The sequence below is a fragment of the Trachinotus anak genome, unplaced genomic scaffold (genome assembly GCF_046630095.1).
Source record: "Trachinotus anak isolate AG129_WGS33_773 ecotype Australia unplaced genomic scaffold, CSIRO_AGI_Tana_v1 ptg000004l, whole genome shotgun sequence".
Lineage (NCBI taxonomy): Eukaryota > Metazoa > Chordata > Actinopteri > Carangiformes > Carangidae > Trachinotus > Trachinotus anak.
In genome coordinates this window covers 4,902,070-4,921,308 of record NW_027273855.1, presented here as the reverse complement: position 1 = coordinate 4,921,308, position 19,239 = coordinate 4,902,070, and the positions used below count along the sequence as shown (strand labels likewise).

The window sequence follows — 19,239 nt, the reverse complement described above, 5'->3', positions numbered from 1 at the left end:
TCTTCATTCCTGCATTTGGTTTAGCTGTCCTGGGACCTTTGGCCAAGCTGTCAAGAGACGACCCAAGAGTCAGAGGTCAGCGGCTCAAGGCTAATTTGTAGCCATTATTGAAAATGAATGCGTGCAAGACCTTGATTTTCTTTTAGACTCCCATTGATTTTCTGTCAACTCTGCTATGTAGCCAGTGAAGTGAGGAGAATGATAAAATGAAGAGTTAAACACATGCACTATGTTTCTTTTAAAAAATATGTTTATTTTCTATCACATAAAACAACATAATTACAGACCTGTACACATTTTACAAATTACACATTTCCATCATCAATGGTTAGGGTTTTACAATAAAATGCAGCCTAATTCATAGGAAATACCTTTGGTGTTTGGTCCCATTCCAGCAACTCACAAAGATCCTTTAGTTTAATTAGTTCCTACCAGTCCTTAATGATTCAAACCCAACCCAAACCAGACCAGTCTGGACTGATTCTTGCTACTACCCATAAATCCTAGTGCTTTCAAGACAGATGAAAGATGAAAACAAAATCTAGTTACCCATATGGGACAGTGGTAAAGAGCATCTATCAAAGCTTTTAAAAAATAAAATATTTTAATGATAAATACACAAAGTGAACTACAATTTACAATCAAACATGGCAGAAACAATACACATTCATCTGACTGAAACTTATCCAGACCATCACAGACAACATTTTCATTCCTTTCGCAGTTGAGGGAAAGCTACAATTTGAACGGGTAGTAGAGAAATCTCTTAGTATATTCATGCTTATGAACATAATCCAGGACACATGGTTGAAGCACTTATGGTTGAAAACCCACTGGCCGGACCTTCATCTCCACTTTCTTGAGGGAGTAGTTGGGCCCATGCCAGCCGTACCAAGTGATCCCATCTGTGTTCTTTGTGTGCTGACCATAGCGGTAAAAAGCACCATTCAAATTTGAGTCAGTGCAGCAGTTGTACCAGTAACCACCTGCAAGGAGGTGAGAGGAAAAGAATTAGAATTAGTTAGTTGGAAGGAAATTCCTGCCTTTACTTTCTTCTGTAAATGACTACATGGATTGTTTACATGGGTTTTCTCCAATTATTTACCTTTGCGCAGGGAAGCGCAGTCATCCACACATTTGTCATTGTCCTTGTTGATGGTGCTGAAGTTGGTGTTGTTGTGGTAGCGCAGAGAGTCGCCAGCGTTCCCACTGTAGTTGGCAAGTAAGAGCTTATAGCTGTTCAGCTCATTACCCACAGTGAAAAAGCCATACTCAGCGTACCGTGTCTCTCCTTCCCAGTCCTGCATTGGAAAACACATATAACATGATTAAGAGAGGGACAATTAGGGAACCTGAGCATATTAGCTCTCATGGTCTTCCTAACGCTAAAAGTTAGTTTGATTTATGAATAATTTTAATTACCCATAGGAATAAATTGCTTCTATGATTTAGGCTTTGAAACAGTTTATCCATGACTTAAATGTTCTTGCTCTTTAGAGTTTCAAGCCTACATGAGTGCCGTGTTTTCTAATACCTACCTCCATCTCAATCCTGAGCACACTGGGCTGCCTTGTTAGGCGGAAGATGTGGTCATTGCCTAGCCAGAAGTCTCCACGGATGGATCCAAATCCACTTTTGTACTGCTTCCAGTCACGGTTGAATGATGTCAGGCCGATCTTGCGCCTTTGGATTAGAGTCCAACCACCTCCATTTGTCTCCATATCACAGAAGACCTGAAAGCATTTACCAGCATTTAATACGGTGCAGAGAGAAGAGGGAACGCTCATCATGTTCGACCAAGAAGTACACAAAGAGGACACGTTGTACAAGACAAGATCCAAGTATAACTTACGCTCTGCTCAGGTGTACCCAGAAACTCATCTTTGGGCAGTTTGTACTCGCCAGAGATCTTGTAGTTCTTGCTGTAGAGTGATGCACAGTCATATATGGCATCTGGAAAAAAGAACATAAGTAATATTAAAACAATATGCAGTTTCATGAGCAGCTCTTACAATCTCAATGTCATAAATTCTAACAGCTTCATGGATATTTGAGTGATTGTACAGATGAAAAAATTATCTTTGCCCCCTCCCAAAGCTAAATAGATCAAAACAGAGTGTGATATGCACCGCATGGCTCAGATTTTTGCATTGGTCCCCTATTTTACTCCTCTTTCAGTATGGTCATGCCATTAATAGGGCTATGAGATCACTATGGAGCAAGATCCCAAGACTTAAAGTCTGTGTTAAAAAAAAAAAAAGAGATGGAAACCTTCCACTTCTTTTAATCTTTGCATCCCTTCCTGTTCTGTTCTCCCGTCTCTAATTTACTCAAGTTTTGAAAAGGTCTCTGTGTTCCCTTTGCCAGTGACATAAATGTGGCCCTGTTAGACCGCACAGTTGCAGTAGTGAAATAATAAACTACGTCATGCCTGCTTAACCTCTCTGCGCCAGCCAGTGCTGATTAAAGTTGAGTTGAATGGTGGAGAAGATATGGCTTTGATGGAACTCTTTATTGACAGCCCTGCACATGGGCCCCCACAGCACCAAATTAATGCTTTTAACTGCTGTTGGGCAGCTCAAGTAAGCGTGTGCACTGTAATCTACCTCACAGCCAATTCACAATAGTTGTCTGGGACCCACAAAGTAATGGGCAATGCTGATTATAGTTTTTACAGCTAAAATAAATATATAGTATTATGTGTGCCAAATATTTGACCTATTTGAAAACTGTTTTGTTTTGTCTTGTATTCCAGTGAAATGAGGCTTATCTCAGTGTGTTTTGTACTAGGTTTTATCTTATCAGAAGAAGCCCTTTGGACATATTAAACTTGAAATCTTAAAAAGGGCATTTTTCTTTTAGTGCAAAATTGAGACCAGCTGAAAAGATTGCTAAACAAAAGACTATGTCCATGTGTGGAAGTAATTTTTACCAGGAACATGAATTGCAGCTGCTCAACAGGCTAGAGAAAGTAAGAGGCAGGTCAAATGTGCACTAGAGTCATTGGTGGATCAGTTTTACCACATCCCCAGGAATATTAGGGTTATAAATTCAGTTGAGCAAAAATGTTGAGCTAAACAATATCCCTGCAAACTTTGAGAGGTTATACCAGCAAACAACTTAAGACACTATATGATTAAACACAAAGTGTTAATGCTCACCTGATGAAGTCTGAGTAGCAGACTGAAGGGTTTGTAGCTGCATGATCTCCACACGGTTGTTGATCTCTGAGTACTTGCTCTCTGCCTCTGTGACCCGTGCTTCCTGCTGCCGGTTCTGCTTGTCCAGCTCCATTATTTGCCTCACAACGTTCATCAAGTCTGTCTCCTGCTTACGACTCACCTCCTCGAGGAGACTGGTCAGATTGGCCACCTGAACCTTGAGAGAGCGCACCTCGTCGCAGCACTGAGCCTTGGGAGGCTTTACAGGTGCCAGCCTCTTCTTAGGATTCTGGGCCCATGTCTCAGCTAACAGGAGCAGTGTCACCCCCAGAGCCACTATACTCAAGTTTACTTTTGCCATTTTTTAATATAAATGCTCTAGATTTCTACACAAACTCAGGTATCTTTTGCTTTTGGTGCTCAAAAGTAGTCAGTCCCTGTCGAAGATCTTTGCTAGAAATATAAACTGGACACAAGCTTTGGCTGTTGAGTTGAGTTGGAGCTCTCTGTTGACCAATGGCTCACCCAGGCTCCGTCTTACTTCTTCAGTGAAACTCTCCTCTGCTTGAGCATCTTAAATATTGTGCATGTGGGTCCTCCCCCTCTCTCTCACCAGTCACCATGCTGACCCTCTCAAACCATCTGGGTGGAGGACCTGTCCCATCCCTCCTCCTCCCTTTGCCCCCCCCCCACACATCTCTCCTCATCTTACTTTCACTCATTCCACAGACGTTTCACCCACGTTTCTCCTCACTCTGTCGGATGTTGAAGGTTTCTGGGCAGTAATGTTTTTTTTGCCTCTGGCTGGAAGAGCAACATAAAGAGCAGAGGAAACAAGAAAAAAAAAAGGCTACTGTCTGAACTTGTTGCACCTCCATTATGTGCCACTTGTTAAAATTTGCAGTTAACTTAATTGTTGAGTTATACAGAACCTTCGTGAAAACATTTGAATACTTTTCGGCAGTTGTATGTAATTTCCTTCCCTCTCTTCATAATGACCTTGTTAGTAACAGATTTTTCTATATCCTTGGGGCAAAGCATTTTCTCAGTAAATTTGGTCTTTTCATGCCAAGAGATGTGTGAAGTCACTAAGCACTCTTAATTGTAGGTTAAGTGTTCTATTGATGTTACCCTTTTTGGCAGATGTTAAAGCAGGCATGTTTTCCCCTGAGTGTCAGCATCACATTTCAGGAGGGTGTTGCTTAGTGAAACTTGTAAGATAAAATTATATTAAAATGAAAATACAGTTTGCATTAAGTGGAAAGAATTTGTTCAGGAGAAGGTCAGAATGTGCTGTCTACATATGTAAAGGCTTTACACTTTGTCATCACACATGCTTAAATGATATACTGTTACCCACTAGAGAACAGAGCAACAAATTGGCGTGATATTCTTGTGGCTTTTATGAATAGCAGATGGAATTGGCTATTGTTATGGGAGAGAGATTTTCAGGTTGTGTTAGTGCTGCAAAAATGTGGTTTTGAAAATTATCAAGCGCCGTAATGTACGGGGAACAGTGTAATCAGCCAGTTATAAAGTACTCTCCTTTTTTCTTAAATGTGACTTCCAGAGCTGAAAAGATCAGTGTAATGTAGTGTAATGCATCACTTAATTACTTAATGAATTGACCCCCGGTCAATGTGTCAGTCTGAATTAGCGGTGCTCCACAGAATGGTCTGTATCATGTTGCATGACTAGTGCAGTGTCATTTTTGTATTACGCTATACTGATTTATTGAGGAAACACTGCTGAAGGGAAACACTCACAGCCATTTAATATGACCATTCAGTTTGGGAGTTGGAGCCATTTTTAACACCTACATTTGTGGAAAATACAAAGCACACGTTGGCCCAGTGAATGTCTTTCTTGCAAAGTTTGCTGGTGGTTGGAACCAACATTTACAATCTGCTTCTGAATGTGTTGCATTTGTGTGGCTTGATAACAATGTTTACAAAGTTCTTGCTTCGTTTTCCCTTTTAAAATTTTTAACATGCCAGTCACCGGTGAAGGGTGCAAATAAGGGCTGCACAATTAATCGAAATATAATAAAAATGGCAATATGGCCAGGTGCAATATCCATATCACAGGAGCTGCAATTTTGTTAATAAAGGTAAAATGTGTCACAACATTGTTGTGCATTGTGAGTACTGTAAGCATTGAGGTGCCAGAGAGATACAAATCATATTCTCCAGGTGTAAGGGAACATGCTTGTTTGGTACAAGCCCCAACAAAAATCACATCATCATTTAAACCTTTTTTTCAGTGAAAATGAAATGCAAAAATGATCATTTCATCACAATTGCAATATCTGCCAGTTTTTTTTTTTTTGCATATCGTGCAACCCTAGTGAAAATAATGTCTGTGCAGTGTCAAGGGAAATATTGAATATCTATTCAGTGGGATTTTTATCTCATCCTGACTTCCCCTAGGACATGTCAGCCCAGCCAACTTGGAGGAGACACCTTTTGAGAGTAGGCCAAAGGGGTGTAGGTGGGCTTCTGGGGGGGTTGTCAGAGTGTGTCATAGGCAGAGAGACAACAGATAATGCACAGATTCCATGATAGTCAGCTATGTGTGATCATTGCAGAACAGAATAGTGTAACTGCCATGATGAAATGCCAGAGTATTCTGTAAATGCAGGAAACTGTGCATAACAGTACTAACTGAGACATGGCTGAACCAGGACATTCCTGTCTATTTTTACTTGAAGTTTATGGCTTTTCCCTTCTCCACATGGACAGGAATAAACTGTCTGGAAAAGAGAAGGACAGAGGCATTTGCACGTTCAATAAATCATTCAAAAAGTTGACAATACACAACAAGGTACAGTAGACTTATCCACAACATAGAACTTCTTTCCGTAAGTCTTTTGCAACCCTGTAGGGTTTTGGATCACTTGCAGTGCTATGGAGCAATTTTTCTATGAGTATCTTGTGCATGTGCACATGGATGACGTGATACACATTCCTGCAGGGACTAAAACAAAAAATCACTGAGTCAAAATATGACTCAGCTGCACACATTGACTGTTGACCACTGACCACTCTCCTTTTAACCTTTCTTATGTAATTCCCCGAACTTCATGGACTACAAAGCAGTGAAGAATCCCTTTAAGCACTATTTGCAATTTGAGACTTGGTAATGCCCAAACATTAGTTCGTATTTGTCTCATCCCTTACATTTGAAATTATTTTCTATAAATATACACAACCATGAACTGTGCAGCACAACATAGGTGCATTGCCTTACCGATACATTTGTATGAAATTGTGTAATGTCTGAAAGCACAAAGCTGGGAACAGTGGGGCAGATAGGGTTGAATATCACATATTTGGGGCAAAAATCTCGTCTACCATCCTATTACATAATGTTGGATCATAAATGATGCCTTGTTTTTCTTAAAACCTAAGGCTCTTCGTGTCCCTCCTGCCAAATGTTTGGCAAGTGTCCCTCACTTTTTCCCACTTGGTCAGACGAAACAGTTTATATCGGTCTGCTCAGCATTGTGTTTAGAGCACAAATAAAAAGTAATAACTTCCTTGTTAATTCCAAAAATATTACACAATTATGAATTGGTCGGTTATTCTTTGATGTGTCACAGTGTTCAAGCTAAATATTTGGATGTGTCTAGCTCCTCCTTTTCCCGGGCCTTTTGCTGCCTGAATGCTGCTGGCCAATTTTTACAACCGGTCACTGCTTTGCAATTTCCCCTGTACTCATTGCATGGGTTCTTTTAGTTGTTGTTGAGTTTGACATGTGCTTTTAGTTTCCTGTATTTCTTTGATTTGGGAGACACATATGGGAGTAATAAGACATTTGTACAAGTATAATTGAAAGATAATAGGCTGCTTTCATTTGTGGTTTGGTGAGCGGTTTTAATTGCCCAACAAATTCTAAAGTCTGATTAGATCTGAGACAGTTTACCCTCAGTCTCTCTCATTTGTCAAAAGATTATGGCAACAACTTAGCACAATCTTATGGTCAGCCCCAATATTTATGTGGCTTGGTCACGTGTACCTACTCCTGCTTTTAGCATGAAAAGCAAGCAAATGAGATCATTGTAACATTCATGGTAAGTTCAGCTACCATGAAATGTTCTCCTGGATGTTCAGTCTTACCTTTCCACTATATTTCAAACTCTTCAGATGATATCTACCAGAGAGAAACTATTTAAAGTTAATTGGGTTAGGATAATAATCTTTGCTATGATATGTTAAATATAATGGAGTTACATTAGGAAGTAGTTTACATTTCCAGCTCTGCTGCCAACATAGAGACAGCAGCAAGTTTACTGGTCTGGAGAATCTGAATGTTTGCTCAGTTTTTATCCTTTTCCCCTTAGCTTCTGAACAAATAGTATTTCTGTAGTTGTCAGATGTTTCTAACTATTCAACACAGTGTTGGTGTTTGATAGTGAGTAGTGTCTGGTTACCTCCCTGTAACTCTTAACCTTAAGTCATTGATGTGCGTCAGTCTTTTTTGGAAAAATCTGGATAATTTGCCTTCCTGGATTCTCTCATTGCCCTAACTGCTCTCTGAGTCACATCTCACTCTCCAGCAATGCATCCCAGCGGCATCACTTTCCTTTGGTCCTGGACTCTGTCATTCAGTGCTAGTACAGGAAAGTCCAGCTGGATGCTGTTTTATACGTTTAGCAGCACACTGTTTTTCCCTTTGAAACAGCTTCTTTAAACACAATTTACCCTCTAACCATGTCTCACCAGGCTCTGTGTGAAGAATGCAAGGCTCCTTTTAACATTAGAGGTATTCACTAAGCTATAACCAAAGCCCCCTTCTTTATATGACTTCCTTGGGAAGCCCACACATTTCATTGAACATATTTTTTTCCTTTGCCCTTTAAGACAAGTTGGACACCCTGCTGTGCTAATTGCAGCAGTCATCTAGCTTTGATAAGTACGAGCTGACTAAACAAAGTGTTTTTGGTGAGAATATGCTCACAGACTGCTTTTGTGTCCCTAAATGTGCTGGAAAAACGTTTTGTAATCAAACAGTGACCACAGGGGCCAAGCTGTCAGCAGAGAAATCATGGGTTCAATTACAGGAAAGTCAGGAGGTGAAAGCAGGAGCCAGTGGATTCCAGCACTTCTATCTCAAAACTTAGAATTACATAATATTCATTACCAGTAACCTCTTCCACCTGTCTGCTGTGTCTGCACAGAAGGTCCTTAGTTTGAATTGTTCAAATTTTGGTATAGGTTTGGCTTAATTTAAGCCATTATTATTCCTTGTGGTGCTTACACTCAGTATTTCCAGAATCAGTAATGTCTCCTGGGTTGTGATTAAAAATGCATACCAAAGCTAATGATAAACATTCCCCTTTTTTTATCTTGGATTATCATCAGTAGCTCTATGGTTTTGATTAGTGGTTGAAATTTGAAAGAATATAAGGCAGATTACTAGTATATTGATGTGCCAATAGACATGACAAATATTGTTGATATTCACTGCAGGACTGCGATTTTGACTGTATAGATAAGGTCCTTCATTACTGCTTATTATTTACTCCTTATTTTATTATTCTTTACAGCAGCAATGGATTCACTGTGATTCACTAACTAACTGTTACTGAGTTCGAGCTTACGGTCAAAGACAACATAAGTGCCATTTGTTTTTCAATGTAAGTTAGTTTACAGCTAACTTAATTATTACTAATTTGAAAATATACGGGACTAGAAATGACATGCCTGACAGTGCCTCTAAGCTATTGTATAAAATCCATGGGATGGATATAACCATTATTTTAGATACTTAAGGCAAACAGCTGAGTTACCATGGATTTAAATTTCAAAATTATACACAGGATAATGATCTTCAACTCAGTTAAATCTGGTCACGTATAGGGGCAAAATAAACTGTTCCATATTTTCCATAATAAAGGAGCCAGTATTCACCGGGGCATCTCTAGCTCTGAAAGTGGCAGACTTCATGCCCTGGCAGACCATCAAGCGGTCTGATGGCTTAAGCTGGTGATGGCTACCAGGTGGCGTCTGTTGTCATACAGCGGATGCAGGCCAGGCACTGGCCGTCTGCTCACCACCCCACAAACCAGTAGCTGGGACAAACAGTACTGGAAGGAAAAGGAGATGGATTAGCCACTATCCCTTTAGAATACTTCTCCCTGCTTTGTGTAAACAAGAGTTGGCCATGTGGCACTGCATCAGAGAGACATTTCGTGACAATGGGATGTAAAAAATATTGTGTCATAGGACAGAAAACAAAAAACACTTGTGCCAGCATTCAGAAATTCCACAGTTTTGGCTTTTTTTTTGTTAAGCATTAAGAAGTTTTTGCTGATCTCAGGCATTTAAGTAGGTCTTCCCATTAATTTTAGCAAGTAAAAAATTTTGTCTTTATCATAAAGCTTTGATGTCTATTTCCATGAATTTAAAATGGATTCCTCAATTAATTTGAATAACCAAATGCTATCCTTAAGTATAGATATGGCAAATATAAATATGAATACCTTCTCCTAGCAACTAAACTTGACAACTAGACCCACTGGTTTTCATTGTTTTGGAAATAAAAAACAAATTCAGTAGAACAAAGCAAAATACATGTATCAAAGAACTAGTATCTGTCATTAGTAATATTTATTGGATAATTTCACGGGAAATGTTCTTAATATGTAGTTCGTAGAAACTCAGGTCCATCCATAAACATTGTATATGATTCTGTTTGTCCACATAGCAACAACAGCATTCCAATGAGGTAACGTTCAGGCTTTTTTCTTTAGGTGGTTGGTGGGGTGGCCACTGGAGACGCTTTGTTCTGTTGACTTTTTGACCTGAAGGTGAGGAACCCAGGAGACACATTCTACAGTGCTGTCCCAATGTGGTGATAGTGTGGTGTAAACACGCGTGGAATGGTTTCTCCAGCTGATGTCTCAATGGTGCCCTAACATGCCTAACTTACATAAGGGAAAAGAGAAAGAAAATTGTCATGTAAAGTTATGTAATAGATGAGTGAGATGTTTTTCTTTGTATACTCTTTCAGCTGGGACATTTTGTTTATAACGCCATATTTCCCCCTTTCCGCATGACAGTACGTCATTTCAAACCACAAAGGTTTACGATAAGTTATCCCGAGAGAGCTGATTTTTCTTTTTGAGGAAAGTGTTTTGAAGTTGGGGGGGATACTAAGTGTTTCCCTATGCTGTGGCATCTGCTCAGTGACGAAACAACCACCTTTTTGTCTTGACTTTTTTTTAGAGAACTCAGAGACAATGGGCTAGTCAGATGGTGTCAGATAGATTAAACCCCTCTTTAGCTACACTCATCCCAGGACAATCTGGAAGGAAGCAGGTGACTGAGGTAACCACCTCCATGCTTATCTGATGCAGCGATGCACTACTGTCTCTTAAGACGCACAGAGGCCAAGATCTGTATTTGATAATGACAACCTGGTGCTCATTATTTTCAGAGATGTGCCTATGCCAGACTTCAAGATTTACGTTGTGTGTGTGTGTGTGTATTACAAGTGTAGGATTTGGGTCTGGATTTCAGATGGTGTTGACTGACATTGTTCAGATTAAAATATTATCTAAATGAGCAGCATTAGTTATGTCACAACATTTTTCAAAGTACTGGATTTTTGGACTTCAAATGACATCATTCTGTTAAGGTTTCAATTTTAAATCCACAGATATTTAGTTTTAATCTCTAAAGGGAGCTATTTGTAAGTTTTGCTATTGTTATATAATCAATGTTAGTACTAACAGCTGTTTACTTACCAGTTTAGAAGAAAAGTTGCAAGGTCAGCATCAAACTTAATTCCTTTACTCGCCAAGAGCTGCCTTGAGTTGTGGAAAGCAACCTTCTTGTGTTGCTTATATTTCTATCACGTCCTTTCTTTTACTGAAGTTAGCATGCTAACCAGCTAGCACTGGCCCGGTCAGACAAGCGAGTCATTGTAGCCTGAAGAAGTAGTACTGCTCTGAGGACGTATTATAACCTCTTGTCTTATAAATTCAGCGATGGCTTTCTTTTTTTTAAAAAAATGGTTAATGGACTAATGGTTAAGGGCCAGTATATATTTCTGAAATGCTTGAAGGATATACACAGGGTAAAACCAGTTATAGTAGAGTTTCTGCTTGAAACTACATGGGAACTGCACTTTAATATTCATGACTTTGTCTATCATTCTATTTTATTTCTTTAATCCACTGTATTTTCATTTCTTGTGTATTAAAAGCTGCCTTGCCTTTCCCTGCTTTCATTCATTCATTGATTCACATGTCAACAGTCAGTTGTACAGTATGATCAAAGCTCAGTCATGCTGCTAAAAAAAAATATCTAGCTGAAAAAACAGGAATGTTTTGGACCCATTCATGTCAGTCATTTTCTAATTGCCCATGACTGATGTCTGAAAGGTACTGGTGGTGTAACCTTTTCTAGACAGAAGAAAAACAAAGCTACTCCAAATTCACTGTGATACAGTGAACAAATGAGGGTAATTTGAAATTGACCTTTTATTCAAATGATGAGTTTTAGGAATCGGAAAAATTGTTACAAGAGACTTCTTAATGTTATTTTACAGTCAATCTTTCAAGCCCAGTTGTTATTAAATGTAAGGACCTAATCAGAAAGTAGTTCTTTGAGAAAACTCCTTAGTTTCAGCGCTTAATAAGAAGTGCTAATTTTAGTTGTGGGTGTGTATTTGAAAGCAGTTATGTTTTGGAGGATGTACTTCTCACACTTGTGCCACCTGTTAGCCAGAATAAAAAAGTTGTTCATCCAGACACTGTGTAAGACCTAGACCTCCTACTGCCTTGACATATTTTCTCATAAACATGAGCTCATCTTGAATGGAAATGTTTATTTTCTTTTAATGTACTAAAATGGCCTTTTCATGCCCTCTTGCCTTGGGAAATGTTTGTTTCAGATACAGTGGTTGAATTGTAGTCAGTGTTGTCAACAAAGTTTGACTTCACCTGTTTCTCATCTGTAGTTTGCTACGACAAGGCCTGCGCAATGGAAAGAACTCCCTGAAGGTGCTAGATAGTTGGGCTCCTTCTATCTGGAAGTATTTTTGATTGCATTTTGGCTGCCCCACAAATGAACAGTTCTTTAGGCACAAAGTCCAGAGAAATGTCAGGCAGCCTGTGTCACTTTTCCACTGTGCATGTAGCAGTGCAAATGTAAGGCTCGGTGATGTGAAAGATTTGCCACTGAAATGCTGTTTCAGCTAGTTACATGTAAAGATTCAGCCTACTTGACAGTGTCCAAATCCACAACTTCAGCAACCTTCAACCAAAAAAAAAAGACTGAAACTAACAGAAAATTTTATTATTTATATGAGCAGCTTGTTTTCTCTGGTAATCTGATGTGATGGAACTTACTTGTTGCCCAGCCTCAGCTTCCTTCATGGCCATTTCAACAACATGGTCTACATGTGTGATTGTTTTTTTTTTTCTTCTTCTTCATATTGAACCTGACCTATGTTAGGACAGTTGTTTTTAGTTAGCATTTAAACAGTGCAGTGTCAGTAGGTCTGGAAGATCTTGAGAGACCTGCAGAACAATCCGTGTTAGGGATGGGAATCGAGAACGAGTTCCAGTTGAGAACGTGTTCCAAATTGTCCAAATGGTACGCCTCAGAGTTTATTCCTTTTTTCAATGCCAGCATGACAGTTGCACATTACAAAACAATGATGTCAAACTCATGCATCTGCAGTGATGGAAACTTCCAAATTAAATTCCAGTATTTGTTTATTTCAGCTTTTCCTATGAATAAATTTGCAAAAAAACAACAACAAAAAACTATCCCATAACGACAAGCCAAAGTTTTTGCTTTGTCATTATGGGGTTCTGAGTCTAGACTGATGAAGGTAGAATGAATCTAAATGATTTAAGTTGCAATATAAGAAAATGTGAAAAAAGTGAAGAGATTTGAATATTTTCTGAATGCATTGTATAAAAAACAATATATAATATGTCAATACCTGGTTTCAATGAGGCATCCTTTCCACTGTAGGCGTGTTGATTATCTCTGCCAATATGCTATAAGATATCATAAGACATATCCAAACTTACAACTATGCTTATAGCATTAAAAGTAAAAAAACAAGTGAATCAGTTCACTAACCCTTGAATCACCTTGTCCTTGAACAGAGTGTAGATAGCCATTCCCATTTTGAAGTTATTATGTTCAAGTAATGGAGTCAGCACTTGGCCAGCAAAGGGCCCAGAAATCAGTAAGGATCAACTGGATATCATCTTAATTAGGTTAGATTAGGTAAAGTAGTGAGGTCCGATTTTTCCTCTCTCTGTGCGCTTCTCATACATCTTACCCTTTGTGGGGAGAAATATTTACATGATCTCTCTTCTCAATGAAAAATCCAAACCACTTTAGAATAGTTGAGATGGGGATTGTGGATTATTTTATTGGGAGCAGAGGGGATTTTCTTTCTTCCCCAAATTTTTACTCATCTGTGATCTAGAGTTTAACATTTGAAAAGAAAATATACATCTCTACTCCCTCTTGGTACTGACTGTCGGTAATCATGCCTAAATGTATTAGATAAATCAAAATCTAATGTACACGTGCGGCTTTAGAGTTTGCCATGTGATAAATCATTTGAGTTACACGCCTGAGCAATGTGAGTGGAATGATTTGTTTCTCGTTGTGTTGAGTTTAGCAGCATGCCTGAACCAAGGCCCCAGCTGAAAGATTCAGTCAGGATCTCTGATGAAATTATGCATCTGGTAAGATATATTTGAATAGCAATGTTATAGTGCTCTGCTTTTGTAATAGAAGGAGCAATAAAAATTCCTAGTCATAAAGTAAGCAGAAAGACAAAACTGTTCTTTCTGTATTTGGCCAACAATACAGCCAATGTAGGTGTAGGGTCTGGATTTGTCGTGTAAAATATTTCATTTAATTTGCTCTCCAGCTATTTTGTTTTGTTTACATGATCTCATTATCTGCACACTGGACTCTTGCATTTAAGTGAGTGTGGTGTCAAGGACCTTCTGAACTTTTGTGGAAAGCAACCTCATGTTAATCTTATTCACGGTTTTGAATTAATTCGCAAAGTAATCTGATTCAGGACACACAGCAAATTTCATGGCAAAATATAACAAATCACGACAGTTTTACAGTTGATAAAAACTTCTCTTTTCATTGACCTCTCCATGCCTCAAAGGGGCAAATCACAGGAACCTTCCAGTTAGGAAGTGATATTCGTAGCTTTGCATAAGAGAGAGGCTTGACAATGGTCTGAAGAAGTTTTCTGCTTGCTAATAGTTTGATGGAGTTTTTACTTGAGGGGAGCGTTACGTGAGCCTTGTCATCTGGATATGTTTAGACTGCGTGTGCTCGGAGCTGGCAGCCAGATGACTTCAGCTGAGGGACAATGAAATCTCCAGGGTCCACAGGAGAGAAAGCCCTTATTCTGATTTGTCTCCTCAGATAAAACAACATCTGGGTGGCTTTAGCATACCTCGTCTGCTTGTGTGTGGTGGGACATGGAGGCCTTACACTTTTTCTCTTCATTGGTGCTTGAAAGTTGATTATTTGACCACGAAGTAGTAATTTGTGAGCTCAATTTAGATGACAAAGTATACAAACATACCCGTGTGATATCGTCAACGTTAGTCAGAATAATGGATGGTATTTGTATTTATTGAAGACTGTGCGATAATTATTTAATGGGTTGCTGAAACACTGCAAGGTACTCTATCAAACTCTGTGAGAGAGACGGACAAATTCGTATTTACTAAAATGAGCTCACTTTCTCACGTTATGCAGTCACACTCTGTCACATTTGATTTCCTTCAGGTCCTGAAGTCTTACAGTCTCCGTCATGTGTTTACACCAGCATCCTCTGAAAAATTACTTCCAATGCTGGAGTGTGTGAAAGGACAATATTCATTGTCACGCAAGATTGCTGTTTGGTTTAGTTTTTGATAGATTGTAGAACTTCTATTTAGTTCTGAGGATCATGTTGTAACAGTAAGACACTTTCATTCATTTTTTTTAAGGGCACTTCAATACTTCAGTTCGACTATTATTTGCATACATAATATTTCATGTGGTAAACACATACAGCAATCTCTCATTCTATTTATTCATGTCGGTTTTTTTTAAAAAGGCTCACAAGATATGAGGCCTCACTATTCTGTCGCTCAGTTTCTGTAGCTACCCCTCATGTCTGTAAATGTTCTTGTTACATGTAGACAACAATCCATTACACCGGATCCAGATGTAGATGCAGATCCAGATCTGTATGTTCACTCATTGTCATTAAAAAGTGTCCTGCTTATGAACATGTGCAGTTAAAGTGGTTAAAATTATTAGTGATCATCAGTTTTAAACAGATTTTCAGTTGAAAAAGTAAACATAGCACTGGCATTGCATTCGCACAGACTTGGTATCAGGAGAGAAAAAGTCAGAGAGTCTTTTTTGGAGACACCACACTGCAGAAATGTGGAACAGCTCACAAATTTAACTCTACATTTTATATGTATTGACATATGATTAGTAACTGAAAGCAATGAGTCCTTATAATCAGAAAGTGCTTTTTAAAAGTTACTTCCAGTGGACAGATTGTCCTCTGTCTCCAACTATGTACAAGATGGCTCCTGTTGTGATTATTTGTTATTTTACCTGTCAGCATGCTGGTCTGCAGCAGCAGCCTCCTAAGCTTTGGCATGACCACTTGCTGTGCCATTTCATCACATTTTCTGGCCTTTACCCTGTGTCAAACCAAGTTTCTGACATATATGCTCAAGTATCCTTCATCAGCTTTTGCCCACTGTCCTCAGGAACTCCACTGCATACCAGTGCTCTTCAAACGCTACATTTTACAGATGAATTTCCCGTGGCTGCGCACGGGTTTTGCAGTTGAGGAAATATAATAGACTCGTGGTTCATATGAGTGTTTCCAGATGTGGTGGCAGTGCGGTTGAGTGTCCAAACGGAATTTGTGGCGTCTTGACAGGTAACGCATCATTTGTCAAAAAAGTGTGACAAATGTCAATAGCTGCATTTACCATTCACAAAATACACATTTGCTGAAAGAGGAAACATTTATTTTACATTGCCAAAATGGACTGAGGAGGGTTTCTTAGTTGACTGGCAATGGTAAGAGTTGCTCAGAGTGTTTGGTGAATTACTTTTCTTGAGGGAATATAGACACACACAGGGATACACTTCTCACCTAACACCAGAGAAACCCAGGGTTCAGCGTCAGCGTTTCCATCAGCTCGGTTCTGTATCGTAATAGCTGGTGAGGCACAAAGATTGGTAGGATCTGGGAGGGGTAGCCAAAACCTGCTAGTGAAACCCCTGGTGTTTACAACTCTTCATATTTTGCAAACTTTGTGTTGTTGATTTATTTTTAAATGGATAAAATTGCTATTTTGCTTGTCAAATCTACACTCAGTAACACATAATAACAAAGTGAAAACATGTTTTTAGAATTTTTTGCAAATTAATAAAAACAGAAATCTCTTATATTATTATTATAAATAATCAGACCCTTGGTTGCGGCACTCTAAATTGTGGTCAGCTGCATCCTGTTTGCATAAATGATCCTTGAGTGTCCAGAATGTCACTGGGGCACGCCTGTGGCAAATTGAATTAATTAGACGTAGTTTGTCATTGTGGGTTGTTGAGTGTAGTTTTATGGGTAAAAAACTATCTTTTTTATCCATCTAAAGTTAAATCTACAACACAGTAAAGAGTGCAAAAGTGTGAAGGGGTCTGAATACTTTCTAAAGTAACTGTATGTCAACACATTCAAAGTTTCTTCACAGAAAAGGTCAGACATTTGTCTTACAATCAGCACATATTCAAGTTGCCCAAGTTGTGTATAATCCCTCACAAGGAGGACTTTGAAAATTTACTGGAACATTTTGTTACTACAGTACTTCATCTGAAAATGATGGATTTTCAGCTTGGAAACTAAGCTAGCCATTGTAGGCATGTATTAGTGGTGAGACAGCTGGATCTCCCAGATGGTTTCTCTTTGCCATTTCGCCAATCTTTTAATAACAGTTGTACCTGTATCCACACATTGTCCACATTCTGAACCATAGAGCACCTCACATGTAGTTTTGCAGGTTTTGTTTGCAAATTGACCTAAAAACTTGTCTCTGTTCTTGCAGCATCAACAATAAACTGCAGCAGCCAGAAGCTGCATCGGGGGTGCTGGAGTATGCCATGAAACATTTTGGGGAGCTGGTGAGTTCTTTTTCTCTTGGGTTTTTTTTCTTTTTTTCATTCCTCCAACCAAAAACAGGAAAACCTTATCTTGGGTTGTATTAACATTGACACTGGGACAAAAAAAAAGAAAAATCCTCTTTTCATTTACTCATGCCACTACACTGGCACAGCAGTGGTGTTTCTGCATAGAAAACAAACAAACAAAAAAAAAAGAAAAACCCAAAAAACAGGATCTTTCATCAAAAATGTTAAAACTGGCTCGGCTTTGCCACAGCTGAGTCCAGCATAATTCGGGAACACACTCCACTGAGCAATAAAATAGTGCAGTTGTAACTTTCTAGAGTAAAACATACAGCCTCATACAAGTATAAACCACATTACAGTATCTAGCTAAGTCTTTAAACTCATGCACCACTTAATTACTACAAACAGGGCTTACTTGTCTGTATTTCATTTTGTCACTGATACAATATCAGTACACACCAACTGAGACCTTGGTATTATATGTGGTCTCTTGTTCGCATACAATTCTTCTCAGGGTATCTTATCCCCATACACACAGTTTAACATGGGGATAAGAGTCATTTGAGACACATACCCCCAGAACACCCTGTTCTTAATGTGCAGCACTGGAAAACCATCTGCTATGCTGTTCAGTAGTCAAGGGCAGGGGGTAGAATTATGGACTTTCTCATCCAATTGACAGGATGTGTGGAATTATTATTATTTTTTTAACATAATTGCACACCTGTTATGTCTCTCTGATTTATGTTTTTCAAAAACTACTCAGGACTACTTTGTGCTTTTTTCCCCATTAGTAAGAGGATTTAATTCTCCATACCAAAAAATACAAACAGTACTTATTTCTTAATGGTGAGTGGTTTGTAACATCCCTAAATAGAAAATCATTCACTTGAAGTCCTTGTGTGACTTCTGATGGGCCAAGTTGAAAACCACAGAATATGTCACTCCTGAATGTCGCCATTGGTATTTTTGTGAGCTAATTCTTTCTGTTCATGTAGAGGACTCCACCTGTCTGATATTATTGAAAACCCCTCAATGTTCCATGTTCTCTGTAGATGGACATGGGCCAGATATGAAATTACTGTTTAACAGTAGACATGCGTTGGACACCCTCACACAAATTTCCACATCAGTTACATAAGAGGAACAGAACATTTTTCTCTTCTGATTCGTCTCTTTCCCTTTTACCAAAAATGCATCACTGAGGTTTTTGTTTGTTTCTTGTACAGATGTACGAGACAGGCTTTTAAGTTCATTACCACTAATGAGCTCAATGATGGTAGAACAGACCAAACCACTGTTGATCACTGATTTGTTCTGGTGAAATAGACCAAAACCTGTAATTGTGCGTACATAATTTATACCAGTAACTAATTCATACTATCAGCAAGTATTGTTTAGCTAAAACCTGATGTAACTGATTCCACCATACCACAGAACTCTATTGTCACTAGTAACCATAAAAAACATGTTAAATAGCCAATCTTTTGCATTTTGGTATTTGGTATTGGAGTGAACATGACAGCTGTAATTTATTATTAAGAAAAAAAAAGAAACTCTTCGATACCTACATTTATATCAAAATCTAACATGCAGTACAAGTACAACACATAAAGGAAAAAAAACACACAGAAATGTACTGGTACATACAAATCAATTTTAACTGACCACACAAATAAAATAAATAAAACAGCAAAATGGGAAAGAAAGTGGAAAAGAAATGCCACCGTGTGGTGTAAAAAAAAATGTATGGCAAATTGTTGCCTAACAGTAAAAAAGTCAAAGATCCATTAGCAAACAGAATTACCACCACTCAATGTTTGTAGTTTTTTCCACAATCCGCAGTCGTCACAAATACAAATTCAGTT

The 19,239-nt window shown here is 38.7% G+C and overlaps 2 protein-coding genes across 4 annotated transcripts in view; one reads left to right on the top strand and one right to left on the bottom strand.

The window, feature by feature from the left end:
- The window catches only part of mtor (mechanistic target of rapamycin kinase), a 90,600-nt gene that overhangs the window by 34,427 nt on the left and 36,934 nt on the right, over positions 1–19,239 (top strand). For all 3 annotated transcript variants that reach the window (XM_071475405.1, XM_071475404.1, XM_071475406.1), the window contains one exon: positions 17,290–17,365. In XM_071475405.1, the coding sequence (XP_071331506.1) occupies positions 17,290–17,365 (76 nt within the window). The remainder of the gene's footprint in view (positions 1–17,289; positions 17,366–19,239) is intronic.
- On the bottom strand, positions 233–3,720 carry angptl7 (angiopoietin-like 7). Its single transcript, XM_071475407.1, has 5 exons — positions 3,162–3,720; positions 1,853–1,953; positions 1,539–1,733; positions 1,106–1,301; positions 233–986 (listed from the first exon to the last, which is right to left on the bottom strand). Exons 1-5 carry the CDS (start codon positions 3,520–3,522, stop codon positions 817–819), a joined length of 1,023 nt encoding a protein of 340 aa, XP_071331508.1. The 5' UTR covers positions 3,523–3,720; the 3' UTR covers positions 233–816.

Excerpts from the sequence above, each read along its gene's own strand:
- angptl7 (XM_071475407.1), bottom strand. The coding sequence starts at position 3,522 with ATGGCAAAAGTAAACTTGAGTATAGTGGCTCTGGGGGTGACACTGCTC. Across the intron at positions 1,302-1,538 it reads TGCTCAGGATTGAGATGGAG|GACTGGGAAGGAGAGACACG; the intron begins GTAGGTATTAGA and ends TTTCCAATGCAG. Across the intron at positions 987-1,105 it reads CTGCGCTTCCCTGCGCAAAG|GTGGTTACTGGTACAACTGC; the intron begins GTAAATAATTGG and ends ACCTCCTTGCAG.